General features: G+C 42.8%; 1 protein-coding gene across 4 annotated transcripts in view; it reads right to left on the minus strand.

Moving 5' to 3' along the window:
- The window catches only part of LOC145404106 (protein PRRC1-like), an 83,949-nt gene that overhangs the window by 21,937 nt on the left and 42,674 nt on the right, over nucleotides 1-19,338 (minus strand). For all 4 annotated transcript variants that reach the window (XM_080275718.1, XM_080275720.1, XM_080275719.1 and 1 more), the window contains exons 5-7: nucleotides 18,120-18,222; nucleotides 5,600-5,767; nucleotides 964-1,033 (exon numbers count right to left, since the gene is read on the minus strand). In XM_080275718.1, the coding sequence (XP_080131844.1) occupies nucleotides 964-1,033; nucleotides 5,600-5,767; nucleotides 18,120-18,222 (341 nt within the window). The remainder of the gene's footprint in view (nucleotides 1-963; nucleotides 1,034-5,599; nucleotides 5,768-18,119; nucleotides 18,223-19,338) is intronic.

Consider the following 19,338-nt stretch of genomic DNA (forward strand, 5'->3'; position numbering starts at 1 on the left):
TGGGTTACTCTAGTTGCGATGCACGACACTGAGGTTGTAATTATCATGCCCTGGCAACCTACCTCTCAACAGTTCTTCCGATTTCGTGTATAATATGATACTCTTGTGATTCGTTTGTAATATGTTCAAGTATAAAATATTCATGTATAATAATCTGATTCGTGTATAATATGATATGAAATCGGATGCGCTGTTGAGAGGCACGTCGCCAGGGTACGATAATAACAACCTTAGAGTCATGTGCCGCGACTATAGTGATCTTCATTAGCCCCTTCACTATAAGAAAACCTCTCACGTTGAGCAGAGTACAGTATTACTATCACATATAAAGGATGTCCCATACTGAAGGGGGGGGGGTTAATGTTTACTGAGAATTACTTGAACTGGGTCCACAAAAGTACTGTACTGTAGCAAAAATTTTGGAATCTTTGGCTTACTTTAAATATCTGTAACTTATTGAAAGCTCAGATAGGATCTGCACTGAATAGACACTGTCATAAATACTGTATACTATGCACTGCTGCATAAGCAAAGAAAACAACTGGCATTACTGCAACAAGCTTCATAGTACCTAGTGGTAGCACAGCAACAATTTCATGAATTATGAATACCTGACCTTTTCAATAAAATGATGTCTTTATCATTATCTTCATGTTATTTTCAAATGATATTCTGCCTAGGAGGAGATCTCACACTAAAGGGGTTAGATTGTTACACCTTCCCTTCATTAACCTGAGGAGATAGCACTGTCCAGCAGAAAAACACACACACAGATTCAAGGGATTGAACTCTGATACTAAGAACATCATGCGAATCACAGCTAAGAACATCACTGAGTTAAATACAAATCACAATCATTAGAATACTTGTCTGAAAAAGACTCATGTGATACACAAAGCTGAAGTCTGGATCTCCATACATAACAACTTGCATCACTTGATAATTAACAGAAAAGCTGCTAACCTGAGTGTATGTCTGGAGAAGAATGTCCTCTCCTGGATCATCCAACAGCAGCAGGCCTATGTCAAACCAACTGAAAAATAAAGGACAGTGCTACTGAAGTATTTAATTAAGAGATCTTATACATTATTTACATGCATCAAATTTACTACATTCAGTACCTCTAAAAGTAGGTGGTTATGACCATTATCCACTCTCTTGATGTAGTGCTGCCTACTTCTTCCTTCACCTTAATCAATCTTTTTCTGTCTGCCCTCAACTCTTCCAACTTCTCCCATCTTTCCTGTCACTTTTTATTACTCTTCTTTCCTTTTCCAGTGGCTTTACATTGAGTAACAAGCCTATTGGTTTCCTGTATGCCAGGAAACCATTTACAAAGCTGGGTGGTAACCATATAACCAATTCATACATGTACCATATGTGTCAATAAGTGGGTTGGCAGAGGGTTAGTGCCCCTCCCTGTAATATAACTAACTCACACACAAATGGCCACCCCTGAGGGTTAATGGATTCTGTCTATAGATAGACAGACAGACCTCTAAAGGCATTACTGAACAAGTCAATAAAAAAATGAAAGACTTTTCATTATCCTGCATAACAAAATGTGGCCAGTACAGTAATCTCTTGATTATCTGGATGGCCATTAACCAGACAATCCATTGCCCGGACACTGTGATCTGGCTGTTCGAAATCATTATTCATACATTTTTTCATATTATACGGACAACACAAATGCCTCCAGACGAAAATTATGGCCACACGAACATTTTCGCACCCAGCCAGGCGAGAATAGCCAGGTGGCGCTGCCTTGTCTGGCTGGGTAGTTCACCCAACATCCACCAGGGACCCCCTCGGTCATTCCCAGCTCCCCCCCAGCGACACAGTAGTAAACAGCTCCTATCAGAAAGTTATTATGGTGGTGAACGTGGTGGTTTTTGTGGCTATTCCCTACCTGCTTCGGGCCTTGTTATTCCTTGTATGCCTCTTCCTATGGAGTGTGATGATGGCTGCTCCACCAAAGAAAAAAGAAAAAAAAGTAATGCTGACTCTTCAGAAGTGGGAGACCCTGGGTAAGGTTAATGCAAGATGGTTGAATCATGAGTGCTGATGTTGACTGTATTCTAGCTTATTGTACTGTACCATGATTTTATTCTATTTTACCGTGATTTTACTCCATTTTACCATTATGTTTTGTGCATCCACTGCATTTATCTTGTATAGCCTTCCCCCCCCCCCATGCCACTGCAGGGTAGGGCCCTGCAGTGATGATTTCTTGTCTGTGGTTGATGGGTCCACTTGACCATGATAATTGCTTGGCTGTGGCTTACAGTGTACTTGATCAGACGGAGTAGTACAGTAATCCCTCTAAGACCCGGACACCCAAGAGCCAGACACCCGAAGTCCCAGACATTTTGGGCTTCAGTCCATTAGTAAAAAGATATGTGTTCATCCCTACTCTAAATATGGAGCGCGGTGATGAACACCCATGTTTTGGCATGTAGTTCTGGTGACGTCCGCTAGAGCACCCCTGCATCCTCCCCATTTCCTGCCTGCCTATCATCATGGCTGCACACTCGTCGCCATGGCTGCCCACATGCTTGCTTTTGTGAATAAACTGCAATACCTTGCCACAAGACCACATGGGAATTTACAGTGTTGTGCAGTGTTAAGAAATCAGAATTCAGTGTGCAAAGGATTAAGTGCAGAGTGCAACACTGACATGTTGCAACTGGCATGGTGCAATGTAAGAACAGAATGTGCAGTATTAAACAATTATAATTCACAGTGCAAAGGCTTAAGTGCAGCACAACACTGGATTACCGTACGTGCTTCACATGCACCTTCACCACTGTCAGAGCCATAGAGGAGGCGGGTTAATCTTCACAACAGCCACAGACGTGTCGTAAGTACCCTGTACAATGCTAATTATTTTCCTTACTCACTTCTAATTTCTCATTCTCTGGTTACTTTTCATTTATTTTAAGGTTTCTGTCCCTTATTTATGTGAACAGGGTCTTAAATAGGTGCTGTGCATGTCTGGTAGGGAATTATTTAGGCGTCTTTCAAAGTTAGGTTGGGTTGGGGTCTATAAGTACCTGTCAAGAAGCATTTTTCCCAAGTCCTGAACAAGACCAAGTTCCAGACATTGCTTGGGCTCTATTACGTCGGATCTTGGAAGGATTACTGTATTAAACAAGGGGAACAAGTATAGTGCGATGTACTGTAGTTGCCTTTTACACTGGCTTTCAAAGTCAGATCATGTATGAATGGGGGCCAAGGTAGAAGTCCATTATTCAGATAAAGCCATTACCCGGACATGCCTTTGGCTCTATTACATCAGTTAATCGAGGGATTACTGTATATTGACCCCATCCTGAAGAACGTTTGGTTGGGGTTCACGATGGATGTTTTGAGGGTGGAGATATTAAATGGCTGTGATGGTTGTGTGTTTATATATACTGTATATGTTTGTAAAGTATAATGTTGGATTGATGGAGACGGATGTTTTCAAGCCATTCTGTGTTAGTAGAGAGAAGCTGTTTGCTTTTTGTAAACCAATGGTGGATGTAAATGCCACATATAACTGCAAAGATGGGCTGGATCCTGTGCTGAATTGATAAACTGTGTTCATCACCTATTCATGTGGTCTTTGCTTAGGAGTACTATACTTTTGTTTCTTTGTGAAGGCAATCTGCACCTGTGGGCTTTGTACACCTTGAACCACAGTCTCCCTTGCATATGACACACCAATACCTATAACTGGTTAGCCAAGTTAGGTCTTGCAATCTTTCATATTACTACATATACAGTGAAGAGAGAAACCTGTACTGTACATTGAAAAAATCATCTGGTAAATTACCAATATGCTGGGAATCGAACCAGGGACTCTCAGGTGAGAGCCAGGCAGCATACCACTACACCACGACCAGGTAAAAGTTAACTCACGTTGTCACAATCTTGTAACCAACGTCCCTCCGCCCCCACTGTGGGCATCAAGAGGATGAGTTAACCCCCTGGCACTCGGGCAAGTAGATGCTTTTAATCTATCCCAAGCACTTACGGCAAGTCAGAATGAAGAGAGAAACTTGTACTGTATACAGGAAAAATCATCTGGTAAATTACCAATATGCTGGGAATCGAACCAGGGACTCTCAGGTGAGAGCCAGGCAGCATACCACTACACCACGACCAGGTAAAAGTTAACTCACGTTGTCACAATCTTGTAACCAACATCCCTCCGTCCCCACTGTGGGCATCAAGAGGATGAGTTAACCCCCTGGCACTCGGGCAAGTAGATGCTTTTAATCTATCCCAAGCACTTACGGCAAGTCAGAATGAAGAGAGAAACCTGTACTGTACACAGGAAAAATCATCTGGTAAATTACCAATATGCTGGGAATCGAACCACGGACTCTCAGGTGAGAGCCAGGCAGCATACCACTACACAACGACCAGGTAAAAGTTAACTCACGTTGTCACAATCTTGTAACCAACGTCCCTCCGCCCCCACTGTGGGCATCAAGAGGATGAGTTAACCCCCTGGCACTTGGGCAAGTAGATGCTTTTAATCTATCCCAAGATTGTGACAACGTGAGTTAACTTTTACCTGGTCGTTGTGTAGTGGTATGCTGCCTGGCTCTCACCTGAGAGTCCCTGGTTCGATTCCCAGCATATTGGTAATTTACCAGATGATTTTTCCTGTGTACAGTACAAGTTTCTCTCTTCATTCTGACTTGCCGTAAGTGCTTGGGATAGATTAAAAGCATCTACTTGCCCGAGTGCCAGGGGGTTAACTCATCCTCTTGATGCCCACAGTGGGGACGGAGGGACGTTGGTTACAAGATTGTGACAACGTGAGTTAACTTTTACCTGGTTGTGGTGTAGTGGTATGCTGCCTGGCTCTCACCTGAGAGTCCCTGGTTCGATTCCCAGCATATTGGTAATTTACCAGATACATATACAGTATTATGTGCCCACCCTAAACAAACATTACACATGATGGAGACACTATACTTTCAAAATTTATCCTGCAAACAACACAAGGTCACTGACCACTCTCTACCATGCATTTACCCACCCCACTACCCATACCCTTTGCCTTCTGCGTGTACACCCAAAAAAAAAATATTCGTTACCCTTGTGGTGTGATACAATATGACATAAGGACCAAGGGTTCTGAACTACTACCAGTACCAAATGAACACAGTTTCACTTTTACAAATCATTTCAGAGTTCATCGCACCCAGAGGTAACGACAATTTTTTTGGTGGGTGTACACCCCTAGTCTGTATACCATTATTTTATTTCCTAAACTTATCCACAGCAATCTCCAGTCTCTATACAATTAGAACCATGGTTCATCATGCAAAAATACCTTAATTAAGTTAACCTGGAAAAAAGTAAAAAAACTTTGGCAGTTATGGGCTTCCCTCAGCTGAGTAACTTCATCTGATACTGGCAAAAAAACAAAACAAAGGGCATTCTTGGCAGAGTGAATGCTTGCTAATTTTTAATCCTCTGCTTGTAAGAGGTTGAGCTCTCTTCTGCAAACTTAAAATGTAAGGATAGACTGCATACACATATGAAACCGCTTAATATTCACCTGTCAGGTGTTTATACAAAACTGCATAATATTTACCTGCCAGGTGTTAGTTCCACAATGAAGTTTTCAACTACAACAATAGGCTGCTGAGGATGGATACGCCCAGAAGACCTCAGAAAGTTGATTCTCTCTTCTGCAGAGCTAAGTGACGCTTCAAATCCAACTGGTTGAGTAGCCACTCCCTCAGCCTGTGCTGCCACACCACTGCAGCATAATGCATGGTTACAATACCACCAAGTTATGACTAAAGAGCATTTTCCTGGATCCTCTCTTACACCCTTTTCATGAGGGAAAGTGAGTCAGGATGATGATGAGTAATGATTTTTGCACAAGATGTTCAAAATACGCCCACTGATGAATCAAAAGTATGCTCTGTAGTCAAAGGGGGGGGGGATGCAACATGCAACAACAACTGTTCAAAGGTGCACTGAGACAAACAACTCCAGCACTGAGTTGAAAATTTAATTTTCTGCACTTTGGTTTGGGAAGGACTGTTGATGACTGACCTGAAATACATCATATTAAGGCAAATGGAGCCTTTTAGCCACTCACAGCCTACCCTATACATGCCTCATTAGTCACTGTTTGGTGCAATGGAAGGCCAAGGTCCAACCCACCACACTTCCAAAAACTCACCACAGCTACACCAAGGAAGATATTGGCTTGATTCTGTTCAATAATACTTGTGCATGAACTATTTCATGTGGCATCCATAAAACTTATTTTCGAATAATCCTGGTTGCTGCATTTTTTGCCATCTTTTTATCATATCATTTATAATGGCTCCACAATCCTTCCATGCATCTGCCTTAGCCATTTAAAAGCAGCTCTGCATATCCAAGCACTTTATAGTTAAACTACAGTGGATATTGACCTGAAAATTTGCACACCCATATTGCAGCATGCTCTACTCAATATCATGCCTGCAAAACTCTTTTCAATATTAAACCTGAAAAACAAAAACAATGTATATAAATATCTTTCTGATGGTTCGAAAATAAACTTAAAGCATTGTGGCAGCTAACTATGGCATTACTGGCCTGAAAATTGATATACATGTATTCTATCATATCCTCTACAAACAGGGCAAGAAAAATGTGAGAATCTTGAAAATCTGTCCCCCCTCCCCCTAACCTTACATTGGGTGCACTTTTGTTTTCCAGTCTGCTGCAGTTTATGGATTAAGACTGTGCATGAAGGGAGATCATGGAGAAGAAGGATCTGGACAACATGTGGAAACTGTGTGGTTACTGCATGGACAAAAGAGTTTCAGAGAATTGGAAGGAAGGAGTAATTGCACCCTTGTAACAGAAAGAAAAGTTAAAGTTGTTTGAAAATGGAGATATGCTTGCCGCCACCACCACCATCATCATCATCCGGACCTCCTTTTCCACCCTAGGGCAGGGTGAGGAGTAGCAGCATCCAGACTGCCAAAGTTTGCCCAATTCAATGGGCCATGCCTCCATTCACTCATCATTCAAGCCCACAGAATCCTAGATCCATTTGATAAGCCAAAAGGTTTCCACCAAGTACTGTAGCTTCACATATACAGTAGTCCCTCATTTACCCGGACGATCAGTATCCAAATGCTGGGCTCTGGCTCTATTCACCCCTAAACACCAGGGTTTTTTTGATGTCACAAGCTCCTCCCTACGAGGGATTTTGTGATTTTGGAAAAAATACCTTTATTTCAAACCCTAATATCTGCCAAACTATAATTCAAAGAAAAAATTAAAAATACATAAGACTCACCAACTCTTCCTCTTTCAAATGAAAGTATCCCCATGTCTCCAGGTGGTCCCGTTGATGAGTAACAATAAGTTAAAGTTCAAAGGGTGGCGGGAAGACACTTGTGGCTATACACGTCAACTGGTGTTGCTCTGCGCCCAAAATTGTGATGGCTATACAGGTCAACCGGCGCGTAGGGGTTAAACCAATATCCGACTTTACTTGCTATTATGCGGACATAAAAGTCCCCGAGAACTTCAGCTGGCCAGCCGACAAGTTCAAACATTTGGTATCATGCCCACTGGGCTTGAGCTGTGAGCGGGAAGTAGTCTGTAACCCACAACCAGAGCTAAAATGTTCATCTGCCCTTGTTCTGAATGGTCAAAATTGCACGCTTGTCCTATCACTCCCAACAAACCCCCAGCACCCGAGTAATACAACTGTAACCCGCAAGTGGTGTCAAAAAGTCTGTAAGCATTCCCCACCAAATGTCTAATATCGCGCGGCCATGGGGGCTAAGTCTTTCCCAACCACCACCTCCATCAAACACAGACCACGAGCCACGAGTACCTGTTCGGCAACAGCAGCCGTCCGCCTCTTTACCTAAGGTTGAAAGTCCCCCGGTCATGGTGAGTTGTGTTTCCGCATGGCCACTCGGCGTCTAAGACCACAAGCCATGAGTAAATGTACGGCAAAAGTGCCCATCTGCCTGTTGACAGAAGGGGGAGAATCCTGCCCACGGCCTCGCTTCTCCCCCTCTCTCGTCCATCCTCCATACCCTCCCGGGTCCCCCCTGACTCCCTACCCTCCTCTGTGGTGATAACAGTGACTCGTGAGTTTTCAAAGTTTTTTTGCGATTTATTTGAATACTATTGGTCATATGGAATTTCTCCAAAGTCCATGAGAAAGCTCAACAAATTCTGCATCTAGACATATGCTTAACTCTTGGAAGGTGTTGGCAAAATTTTGAACTAGGATGGTAGGACGTTATATGAAGGTAAGTTTTACTGCTGAACACTATTATTGCCGCATTTCTGCAATTTTACTTATAAATTTTATGTTTTTATTAGCTTATCTTATAAACACCAGAGAAAATGATGCTTTATGATTTGTATCAACATCTCCAATTTACGGTGGCATATTTGGCTTTGTTTTTTTTTTTTTTTTTTTTTTTTTTTTTTTTTTTTTGAGTCCGGGGAGCAATCACTCGTCTCTGACAACAGATTTTCAAACTGTCGTCAGTTTTTTGTGGATTTTTGTTGTTTATGCATTGTTTTCATAATGTTTAGCATAAATATAGAGAATCCTATGTGTGTCTTGATGTCTAAAAATGGCAGATTGACCTGAAAACAGCGCCAAAATTAGGAGGGGGGACTGTATATACAATCGTGTACAGGGCGGGTGTTTTTTGGTTTTCAGTGTTATTTTTTCATGGTTTTCTGTGTGTTTCACATTACTCTGGATATTCCTATGTGTGTTTTGATGTCTAAATATGGTAGACTGACAAGAAAACAGTGCCAAAAATTACGAGGGGTACTGTGTATACAGTCGTGTATACAGTAGGTCGGATGTTTTTCTGGTTTTCATTATTTTTTTTTTTTTTTTTTTTTTTTTTTTAAAAGATTTCTTGGTGCTTAGCATTACTTTGGATATTCCTATGTGTGTCTGGATGCCTAAATATGGCAGACTGATCTGAAAACAGTGCCAAAATTAGTAGGGGTAACATACACACAGAAAACCACTTTAAGGAATTGTTGAACATGGAGGATGGAAGTAATGCGAGTATAAGTGGCTGGGGAATGGCTGGGAGAAGGAGGGAGGTGAGAAGACAGGAAGGAATCAGTAGGATAGAAGTTGTGGAAGCAATGAAGAAAGTTAAATCAGGGAAAGCCCCAGGAATTGATGGAGTGTGTGGTGAAATGCTGAAGCATGGGGAAGAGATAGTAGTAGAATGGATGTGGAAGATGTGCAGATTGGCCTGGGAGGAAGGTAGAGTCCCGGAGGATTGGAAGTCAGGTATAATTATTCCCTTGTACAAAGGAAAAGGGGAAAAAGAAGTGTGTGGTAATCATAGGGGCATTTGTCTTCTTAGTATAATAGGAAAAGTGTATGGCAGGATACTTATTGACAGAGTTAGAGAAAGAACAGAGGAATTAGTTGGAGAAGAACATGGAGGCTTTAGGAAGGGAAAAGGTTGTGTAGATCAGATATTCATTCTCAGATCTTTAGTGGAAAAGTTTCTAGAGAAGGGAAAGAAGTTGTATGCGGCTTTCATGGATTTGGAGAAAGCATATGACAGGGTGGATAGACTAGGATTGTGGAAAGTGTTAAGAATATATGGAGTAGATGGGAAGTTGTTGAATGCTGCGAAGAGTATGTACGATGGTGCGAAGGCTGCAGTGCGTGTGGATGGTGAACTAAGTGAATTTTTCTCTTTGAGAGTTGGGTTGAAACAGGGATGTGTCATATCTCCATGGTTGTTCAATCTGTACATGGATGGGGTAATAGAAGAGGTACAAGGTAGGGTAGTGGATGTTGGAGTGGCCCTGGTGAGAGAGGATAGTGTTTGGAAACTCCCTGTGCTGTTGTTTGCAGATGATACTGTGTTGTTGAGTGAAGACGAAGGGGAGCTGCAAGGCTTGGTGGATGAGTTTGGGAGAGTGTGTAAGAAACGGAATATAAAGGTGAATGTAGGAAAGAGTAAAGCGATGGTCTTTGAGAGAGGTGAAGTCAGTGAATGTACAGCAAGGTTGGATGGTGAGGAATTGGAAAATGTGAGTACGTTTAAGTACTTGGGTAGTGTGATGAGTAAGGATGGAGGTTTGGAGGGTGAAGTGCTTGAAAGGGTACAGCAGGGAAGAAAGGTTGCTGGTTCTTTGAAAGCAGTGATAAGAAACAGGGAAGTGAGCATGGAAGTGAAAAAGTTACTACATGACAGTATTGTGATACCAACTCTAACGTATGCAAGTGAAGCTTGGACGTTGTTGGAAGGACACAAGTCAAGAGTGAGAGCAGTGGAAATGAGTTATTTAAGAGGAGCCTGTGGAGTCACATGGAGAGACAGGCTGACGAATGAGGATATAAAGGAGCGTTGTGGTGTTGATGTGGATGTGATAGGAAGCATTATGAGGAACATACTGAGGTGGTTTGGCCATGTGGAGAGGATGGAGGGTGAAAGACTGATGAAGAGAGTGTATGTGAGTGAGGTGGAGGGGGAAAGAGGGAGGGGGAGGCCGAGGATGAGATGGAGGGATGGGGTGGAGAGGTATATGAGAGAGGGGGGGGTGAGTTGGGAGCAGGGGAGTGAAATGGCGGGGGACAGGGCGACTTGGAGGCGATTTGTTTGTGGCCACCCCAAACGGGACTGAGGCGTCTGGCAATAGATAGATAGATAGAACATACATACGGTGGTGTGGGGGTCAGGTATTTTTTTGTTTTTGATGTTTTTTTCATAGTGACCAAACGATGACGACCAAGGACCGGACAAAGGACATGGTTATCGGAACGTGGAATGTAAGGGGAGCGAATGATGAGGTGAAAGAGAGAGAGATTGTCCAGGTGCTTGAGGGTGCGAAAGTGGATGTATGTGGAATAACGGAAACAAACTGGAGAGGAGAAAGTGTGAGAGAATGGGAGTATGGATGGGGTATATGTGCAGGAGTAGGTGAGAATGATAGGGCAAAGGAAGGAGTATGTATAGTTGTGAGTAAAAGATGGAAGAGGAGCATAAGACAGTATGGATCAGTTGGGTCAAGGATTGTGTAGGTAAAGTTGAAAGTTGGAATACAAATGTGGGCGATTGTGTGTGTGTATGCGCCAATGCAATATCGTGCTAGAAGAGTGAGAGAAGGGTTCTGGACAAATGAAGAAGTGTGCATGGAAAAGTTTGGAAGGAATGAGAGAGTGTTTTTGACTGGTGATATGAATGGTAAAGTTGGGAATGTGAAGGTGGATGGAATAGTTGGTGAGTGGGGTGTGCCTGCTGAGATAGATGAGAATGGGAGTGCGTTAGTGGACATTTGTGCTGGGAGGGGGTTGGTGATAGCCAATACCCTCTTCAGGCATAAAATGATCCACAGGTATACATGGCGAGTGATGAGAAGGGTGGGTGGTGAACTGAATGAAAGGAAGGCAATGATTGATTATGTGTGTGTGGATGAAAGGATGCGAAGATGTGTAATGGATGCAAGAGTTTATAGAGGTTGGGGGAGTGGACTTTCTGACCACTACTTGGTGGTGGCCAGAATTAGAATTCAAGTAAGATGGAAGAACAGAAGAAGGGAAAGACAAGAAGAAGGAGTAGTTGCAAGGAGAGTGGAAAGGTTACAAGAGGATGAGAAAAAGGCAGAGTATAAGAGAGAAGTGGAGGAACGACTGGCCAAATATGAATTGGAGCAGATGGGAGACGTGGAAGGTGTGTGTAGGATATTTACAGAAGAAATGTGTGCAGCATGTGATGTGGTTGTGGAAGGAAGAGAAGATGGAGGGGGGTGCAAGGAACAGCGTGGTGGACTGAAGAGGTGAAACAGGCTGTGGCACAAAAGAAGAAAGCATACAATGAATGGATGAGAAATAGGGGCGTGGAAGAAGTTGAGAAGCGGAAGAGAGAGTTATATGTAGAAAGAAAGAGAGAGGTGAAAAGATTAGTAAGAGATAGTAAGAAGACAGTGGATGAGGAATTTGGAAGGAATTTGAGTGTAAAGCGGAGGGACTGTAAGAAAATGTTCTGAAAAGAGGTGAAAAGAGTAAGACAGGGTGGAAGTGAAGTTAGCAGGGGAGTGAAAGATAAAAATGGTAGATTACTAGTGGAGAAGGGAGAAAAAGTGAGCAGATGGAGAGAACACTTTAAGGAATTGTTGAACATAGAGGATGAAAGTAATGCGAGTATAAGTGGCTGGGGAATGGCTGGGAGAAGGAGGGAGGTGAGAAGACAGGAAGAAATCAGTAGGATAGAAGTTGTGGAAACAATGAAGAAAGTTAAATCGGGGAAAGCCCCAGGAATTGATGGAGTGTGTGGTGAAATGCTGAAGCATAGAGGGAAGAGAGTAGTAGAATGGATGTGGAAGATGTGTAGATTGGCCTGGGAGGAAGGTAGAGTCCCGGAGGATTGGAAGTCAGGTATAATTATTCCCTTGTACAAAGGAAAGGGGGAAAAAGAAGTGTGTGGTAATCATAGGGGCATTTGTCTTCTTAGTATAATAGGAAAAGTGTATGGTAGGATACTTATTGACAGAGTTAGAGAAAGAACAGAGAAATTAGTTGGAGAAGAACAGGGAGGCTTTAGGAAGGGAAGAGGTCGTGTAGATCAGATATTCATTCTTAGACCTTTAGTGGAAAAGTTTCTAGAGAAGGGAAAGAAGTTGTATGTGGCTTTCATGGATTTGGAGAAAGCATATGACAGGGTGGATAGACAAGGATTGTGGAAAGTGTTAAGAATATATGGAGTAGATGGGAAGTTATTGAATGCTGTGAAGAGTATGTACGATGGTGCGAAGGCTGCAGTGCGTGTGGATGGTGAACTAAGTGAATTTTTCTCTTTGAAAGTTGGGTTGAAACAGGGATGTGTCATGTCTCCATGGTTGTTCAATCTGTACATGGATGGGGTAATAAAAGAGGTACAAGGTAGGGTAGTGGATGTTGGAGTGGCCCTGGTGAGAGATGATAGTGTTTGGAAACTCCCTGTACTATTGTTTGCAGATGATACTGAGTTGTTGAGTGAAGACGAAGGGGAGCTGCAAGGCTTGGTGGATGAGTTTGGGAGAGTGTGTAAGAAACAGAATCTAAAGGTGAATGTAGGGAAGAGTAAAGTGATGGTCTTTGAGAGAGGTGAAGTCAGTGAATGTACAGCGAGGTTGGATGGTGAGGAATTGGAAAATGTGAGTATGTTTAAGTACTTGGGGAGCGTGATGAGTGAGGATGGAGGTTTGGAGGGTGAAGTGCTTGAAAGGGTACAGCAGGGAAGAAAGGTTGCTGGTTCTCTGAAAGCAGTGATAAGAAACAGGGAAGTGAGCATGGAAGTGAAGAAGTTACTACATGACAGTATTGTGATACCAACTCTAATGTACGGAAATGAAGCTTGGAAGTTGTTGGAGGGACACAAGTCGAGAGTGAGAGCAGTGGAAATGAGTTATTTAAGAGGAGCCTGTGGAGTCACATGGAGAGACAGGCTGACGAATGAGGATATAAAGGAGCGTTGTGGTGTGGATGTGGATGTAACAGGAAGCGTTATGAGGAACACGCTGAGGTGGGTTGGCCATGTGGAGAGGATGGAGGGTGAAAAACTGACGAAGAGAGTGTATGTGAGTGAGGTGGAGGGGGGAAGAGGGAGGGAGAGGCCGAGGATGAGATGGAGGGATGGGGTGGAGAGGTATATGAGAGAGTGGTGTATAGGTTGGGAGCAGGGCAGTGAAATGGCGGGGGACAGGGCGACTTTGAGGCGATTTGTTTGTGGCCACCCCAAATGGGATTGAGGCGTCTGGGAATAGATAGATAGATAGATTCAAAAGTTTTCTTGGTGTTTGGCATTATTTTGGATATTCCTATGTGTGTTTTGATGTCTAAGTATGGCAGATTGGCCTGAAAACAGTGCCAAAATTGGAAGGGGGTACTGTACATACAGTCATGTACAGTACCCTCACGTCCAACACGGTAATATTGTCATGCATGGGTCACATGTTGGACCAAAAACGTGTTGGACATACAACAGAGCTTATGGGGAAAAATGAATTATGTCAGCAACCCTAGGAAAAGTCACCCTAAATACCTACCATATACCTATACATATATTAGTACTACTGTAATTATAATAAATGGTACTGTACTATGAATGATAACTAACCTTTTAGGATAGTGTTGGTGGGCTTGCTGGGAATGGAAGGTGATATCTGAGGCTGTAGGTAGTCCTACTGGGTCCCTGGAGGATGGCTGCTCGCGTCACTAGCGGATAATGGCTGCTGCTCCTCCTCAACCCTCATAAATCCTTTGAAATTCCTCTCCCCTTTCTTCTGCCTCTCGATGAATTCTAGCTTGGTGGCCTGAGGGAGGTGCCACCACTTCTTGGGGTTCTCAGAAGGCTTCCTAGGCATCGTGAGCAGGGTAAAATGCAGTAGCAAGGGCAGAAAATGCAGCGATAAAAAAGCACTGTCCAATGTGAATTATGCAACTGAATGGCACTGTGGCGGGAGAAATTTAAACAAAATATCATGTGAGAGCAGAAGTGTTTTTCACTGGGCGACATCACGATCATGTCATGATAGCGGGTAGGGGATTCTACTTGATCGGAAGTTTTGATTGGCTGTCAGTGTCACGGGAATGTCCAGTATGACCGTGTTGGACCAGGGGTGATCATGCTAGAGGCGAACTCTGCGGATTTCGCCCACTTCTCGGAGCTCCGTCAGTGTTATGCTTACGCACCCATTTTACAGTACTTAAATCGTATTTAATCGTACTAATTTTTTGCTCTCCATGCTGGACGCGAATCGTGCTGGAGAAACGCATGTTGGAGGCGAGGGTACTGTATACAGTAGGTAGGGTGTTTTTTGGTTCTCATTTTTTTTTTTTTCCCCAGGGTTTTCTTGTGTTGAGTATTACTCTGAATATTCCTATGTGTGTTTTGATGTCGAAATGTGGCAGATTGGCCTGAAAAGTGCCAAAATTAGAAGGGGTACTTTACACACAGTGGTGTATAGGTAGGGTGTTTTTTGGTTTTCAGTGGTTTTTTGCATGGTTTTCTTGGCGTTGAAAATTACTTTGGACAATCCTATGTACATTTCAATGTCAAAATACGGCAGAATGACTGGAAAACACTGCCAAAATAAGGAGAGGGATTGTACATACAGTAGTGTTTAGGCAGGGTGTTTTCTGGTTTTCTGTGTTTTTTCTGCATGGTTTTCTTGGTGTTTAGCATTACTCTGGATAATCCTGTGTGTGTTTTGATGTCTAAATATGCCTGAATGACCAGAAAACACTGCCAAATTAAGCATACGTACTGTACAAATATGTTAGGTATAGGCTGGAGGTGGGTACAGGTAGGGTCTAGGTATGGTAGGGGAATTGTGTTCATTATCCGGATGTTGCCAATACCCAGATATGCATTTGGCTCTATTATATCAGAATAAATGAGGGATTACTGTACCTATCCAACAGAGTCAATCCGAATGCTGTCACTTTACAATGGGCTGCCAAATCCCTGGTCATACACTTCTCCACAAAAAATTCATCCAGCCAGCTCAATTTCTCATCAGTCCCTTAGCCTCACCAACTTCCATACCTCTCTTCCTCACACACTCTTCACCACACCTCTCCACCTTCTTCTTGGCCTACCTTGCCTCTTCCCTCCTTCAAATTCGTCCAGATATACCTTTTTTACCACTCTATTATCATCAATTCTCTCAGGATGACTATACCATTTCAGTCCATTCTCTTTGATTCTGTTGTCCACAGACTTCCTCGCTCTGCACCTTTCACGAATCAAATTATTCCGTATCCTATCCACTCTCTGTGCTCCACATACATCCCTCAACCGTCTGATTTCCACTGTACTGACTCTTGACTTTTCATTTTCATGCCACACCACAGTTTCAAACCCATACGTTAAAACTGGCACTGACACTCCATCATGTAAGAGTAGCACAGCTGCAACACTCAGGCCTCTGTTTCTTATCAAGGCCTTCATAGCACCAGCTACCTTCCTTGTGTCACTCTACTTTCCACTTCCATTTCATATTTTCCTCTCTTTTCTATCACAGTACCCAGGTATTTGAAGTCTAACCAATTCCAGTCTCCATTCACTGTAACATCATACTGGGAGTCATCTTCTTCCTCAATAACCATCACTTTACTCTCTTCTACATTTACCCTCAAGGAGTGATGCTCCCAGACATCTACAAAACTCTGCACTAGTCTACCAAGCTCTTGTCTGGTATTTGCAAGCAGTACTGCATCATCAGCATACAACAAATTTGAGGTATTCCAGCCATCACCATTCATTACCAACGCCATGCCTCTCTCCATTACTCATGCTTTTACTTCTCTCATCACCTCATCCACATATATAGTGAACAAGTATGGGGACATTACAAAACCTTGTCGCACAACATCAATGATAGTGAACCATTCACTTAGGTGCCCATTTACCCTTACACATGCTTCACTACCACAATAAAGCTCTAAATGGCACCTAGCAGCTTACCGTCTACACCATACATACGTAAAACCTTTCACAATCTTTCTCTGTTTACTTTGTCATATGCTTTTTCCAGATCCATAAATGCTATAAACACCTTATGGTCCTTTTCACATGCCTTCTCCACTGTCTGTCTCACTATAAATATTTGATCCACACATCCTCTGCCACTCCTAAAGCCACCATGTTCATCACTCATTAGGCCTTCTGATATCTCACTTACTTTCTCTATAATTATTCTTCCATAAACCTTTCCTACAACACTCAACAGACTTATGCTATGATAATTCTTGCACTCACTTCGCTCACCTTTATTCTTGTACAGAGGTACACTCACAGCCTTTTTCCACTCTACTGGCACAGTTTCACTCACCCATGCCTTTTTACTTATCTCCAACAAGCACTTCATTCCATTTTCTTCACTACACTTAACATCTCTGCATACACCTCAACACCTGATGCACTCCCATTCTTCAGCTGTTTCACAGCGTTCTTCACTTTTGGAAGTGTCACGTTTTCTGGCACTACATTCCTTCTCTGCACACCCCCAAAACCAATCATGTTTACAGCCATTCTGCTCTCTCCATTCCCATTCATCAGACTTTCAAAATATTCTTTCCATCAGGTCCTTACCTTATCCCCTTGGGTTAATAATCTACCACTAACACCCTTCATACTTTCACATTCCTTTCCTCTGTCATTTCTACATTTCCACACGTCTTTCCAGAATAACTTCCTATTTTCAGAGTATCTATCTATCTTGTGCCAGATGCCGTAATCCCATAAGGGGTGGCCACAAACAAATCATCCCCATGTCGCCCTGCCCAACCCATTTCACTGCCCTGCTCCCAGCTCACAACCCCTTCTCTCATATACCTCTCCATTCCATCCCTCCATCTCATCCTTGGCCTCCCCCTCCCTCTGACCCCCCCTCCACCTCACTCACATACACTCTTCCCGTCAGTCCCTCACTCTCCATCCTCTCCACATGGCCAAACCACCTCAGTGTGTTTCTCCTAACGCTTCCTATCACATTCACATCCACACCACAATGCTCCTTCACATCCTCATTTGTTAGTCTGTCTCTCCATGTGACTCCAAAAGCTCCTCTCCAATAACTCATTTCCACTGCTCTCACTCTTGTGTCCCTCTAACAAGGTCCAAGCTTCACTTCCATACATTAGAGTTGGTATCACAACACTGTCATGTAGTAACTTTTCACTTCCATGCTCAATTCCCTGTTTCTTATCACTCCTTTCAAGGAACCAGCAACCTTTCTTCCTATCATCCACACACACATAATCAATCTCGAATGACCATCCTTGGGTCACCTTGATTCAGAGTATATATGGGTCTGGGGGTCTCTGGCCCTTGGTTTGGGCATGATTGAAGGACAAACAAACAATCAATCAATGCAGCTCTTTTATATCTATAGACAGTGAAGTCTTATTTTCTTCTTCCTTCCACCAAATTATTTTATTTAATGAAAAAGAACCTCTTTTAGTGTAGGGTTAATGGAAGGTGTTTTTAATCCCTGAAGTCAACGAAATTATTCTGAAAATGAGTAAAACCATCCAGAGAAAGGAATAATAAAATTCAAAAATATGTCACTAATCGAAGGGGTAAAATACCATAATACTTTACCTTACTGTAGCCTTTCCAAACACAAATTGAAATGCTTCTCTAACTGCTCCAACTTTGACTTCTTTATCTGAAGCAACAATGAGGTCCACATCTCCTCCAGAATCTGCAGAGATTAAGATGATTTAGATACTTGATAAACTAATTTTTCTATCACAGATAATATAAAGAAAAGGATAATTCTAGCACCAGACTGTCTCCTGACTAAAAGCTGTACAAAACAAAACAGTACATTACTCTAAGGTATCTGTACAGTCACGCGTACTAATTTCTGCTCAGGGGTTACCCCTTCCTTCCCCCCTCTACCCTGGACAGAGGGAAGGGGGGAATTGCGAACAAGTCTACCCCGCCTTCTGCCCCCAACACCCCCACCCTCCACCTCCAGCTGGCAGTTACTGATTAGATGCAAATTTTCTCATGTCCTGTAAACATGACTAAACTGTCGTTGCACACGCTTTGAACGGCCAAGATTTGGACTATATTTTTAGAATAGATTATTACCATATTGAACTGCATTCTCAAATTGAAAATATTCACCATCATTGTAATCCAGTGTCGTCCGCTGCACAATTCTGGGTTCCAGTGCTTACCTTTTCACTTTCCCCAGCTCTTTCTCTCTCTCTCTCTCTCTCTGAATTTACTTTTCCCACTCACTCTTTCTTTTAAAATTTATATAACTTTCTCTTTGCTTCTCTCCCCCTCTCTCCCTTCTCTCTCGTTCATTGTCTTAAGTCTTCCCCGCCTCTCACCCCTCCCCTCCCCCCACCTTAGGCCTGATCAGCAGTTATACCGTCACCGCTCCTTCGTATATCGTGTGCAGGCAACATTTATCACACACACTTAGGTCAGATGTATGGAAAGCTAATTTTATATATATATATATATATATAATTGCATTGCTCATTATGTGCCAAGTTCAAATAGAGAACACCAGACCAATATTCGTAATTTTTATTAGAGTGACCGTTCCACTTCACATAGCTGGGTAGCTGGGCTTATAAACTGCACACACACACACACACACACAGGACTTAAATTTTGCACTGACAGCGTGGCGACTACAAATATAGTCATTCTAACAACTGGATCTGCTGGCTCCAAACCTTCCCTGTCCCAGTCAAACTCCTCATTCAATACCCAGTTATTGAATGAGGAGTTTGACTGGGACAGGGAAGGTTTGAAGCCATCAGATCCAGTTGTTAGAATGACTATATTTGTAGTC

Source organism: Coenobita brevimanus, chromosome 62 (genome assembly GCF_032717465.1).
Source record: "Coenobita brevimanus isolate Jiangsu-jjx chromosome 62, ASM3271746v2, whole genome shotgun sequence".
Classification (NCBI taxonomy): domain Eukaryota; kingdom Metazoa; phylum Arthropoda; class Malacostraca; order Decapoda; family Coenobitidae; genus Coenobita; species Coenobita brevimanus.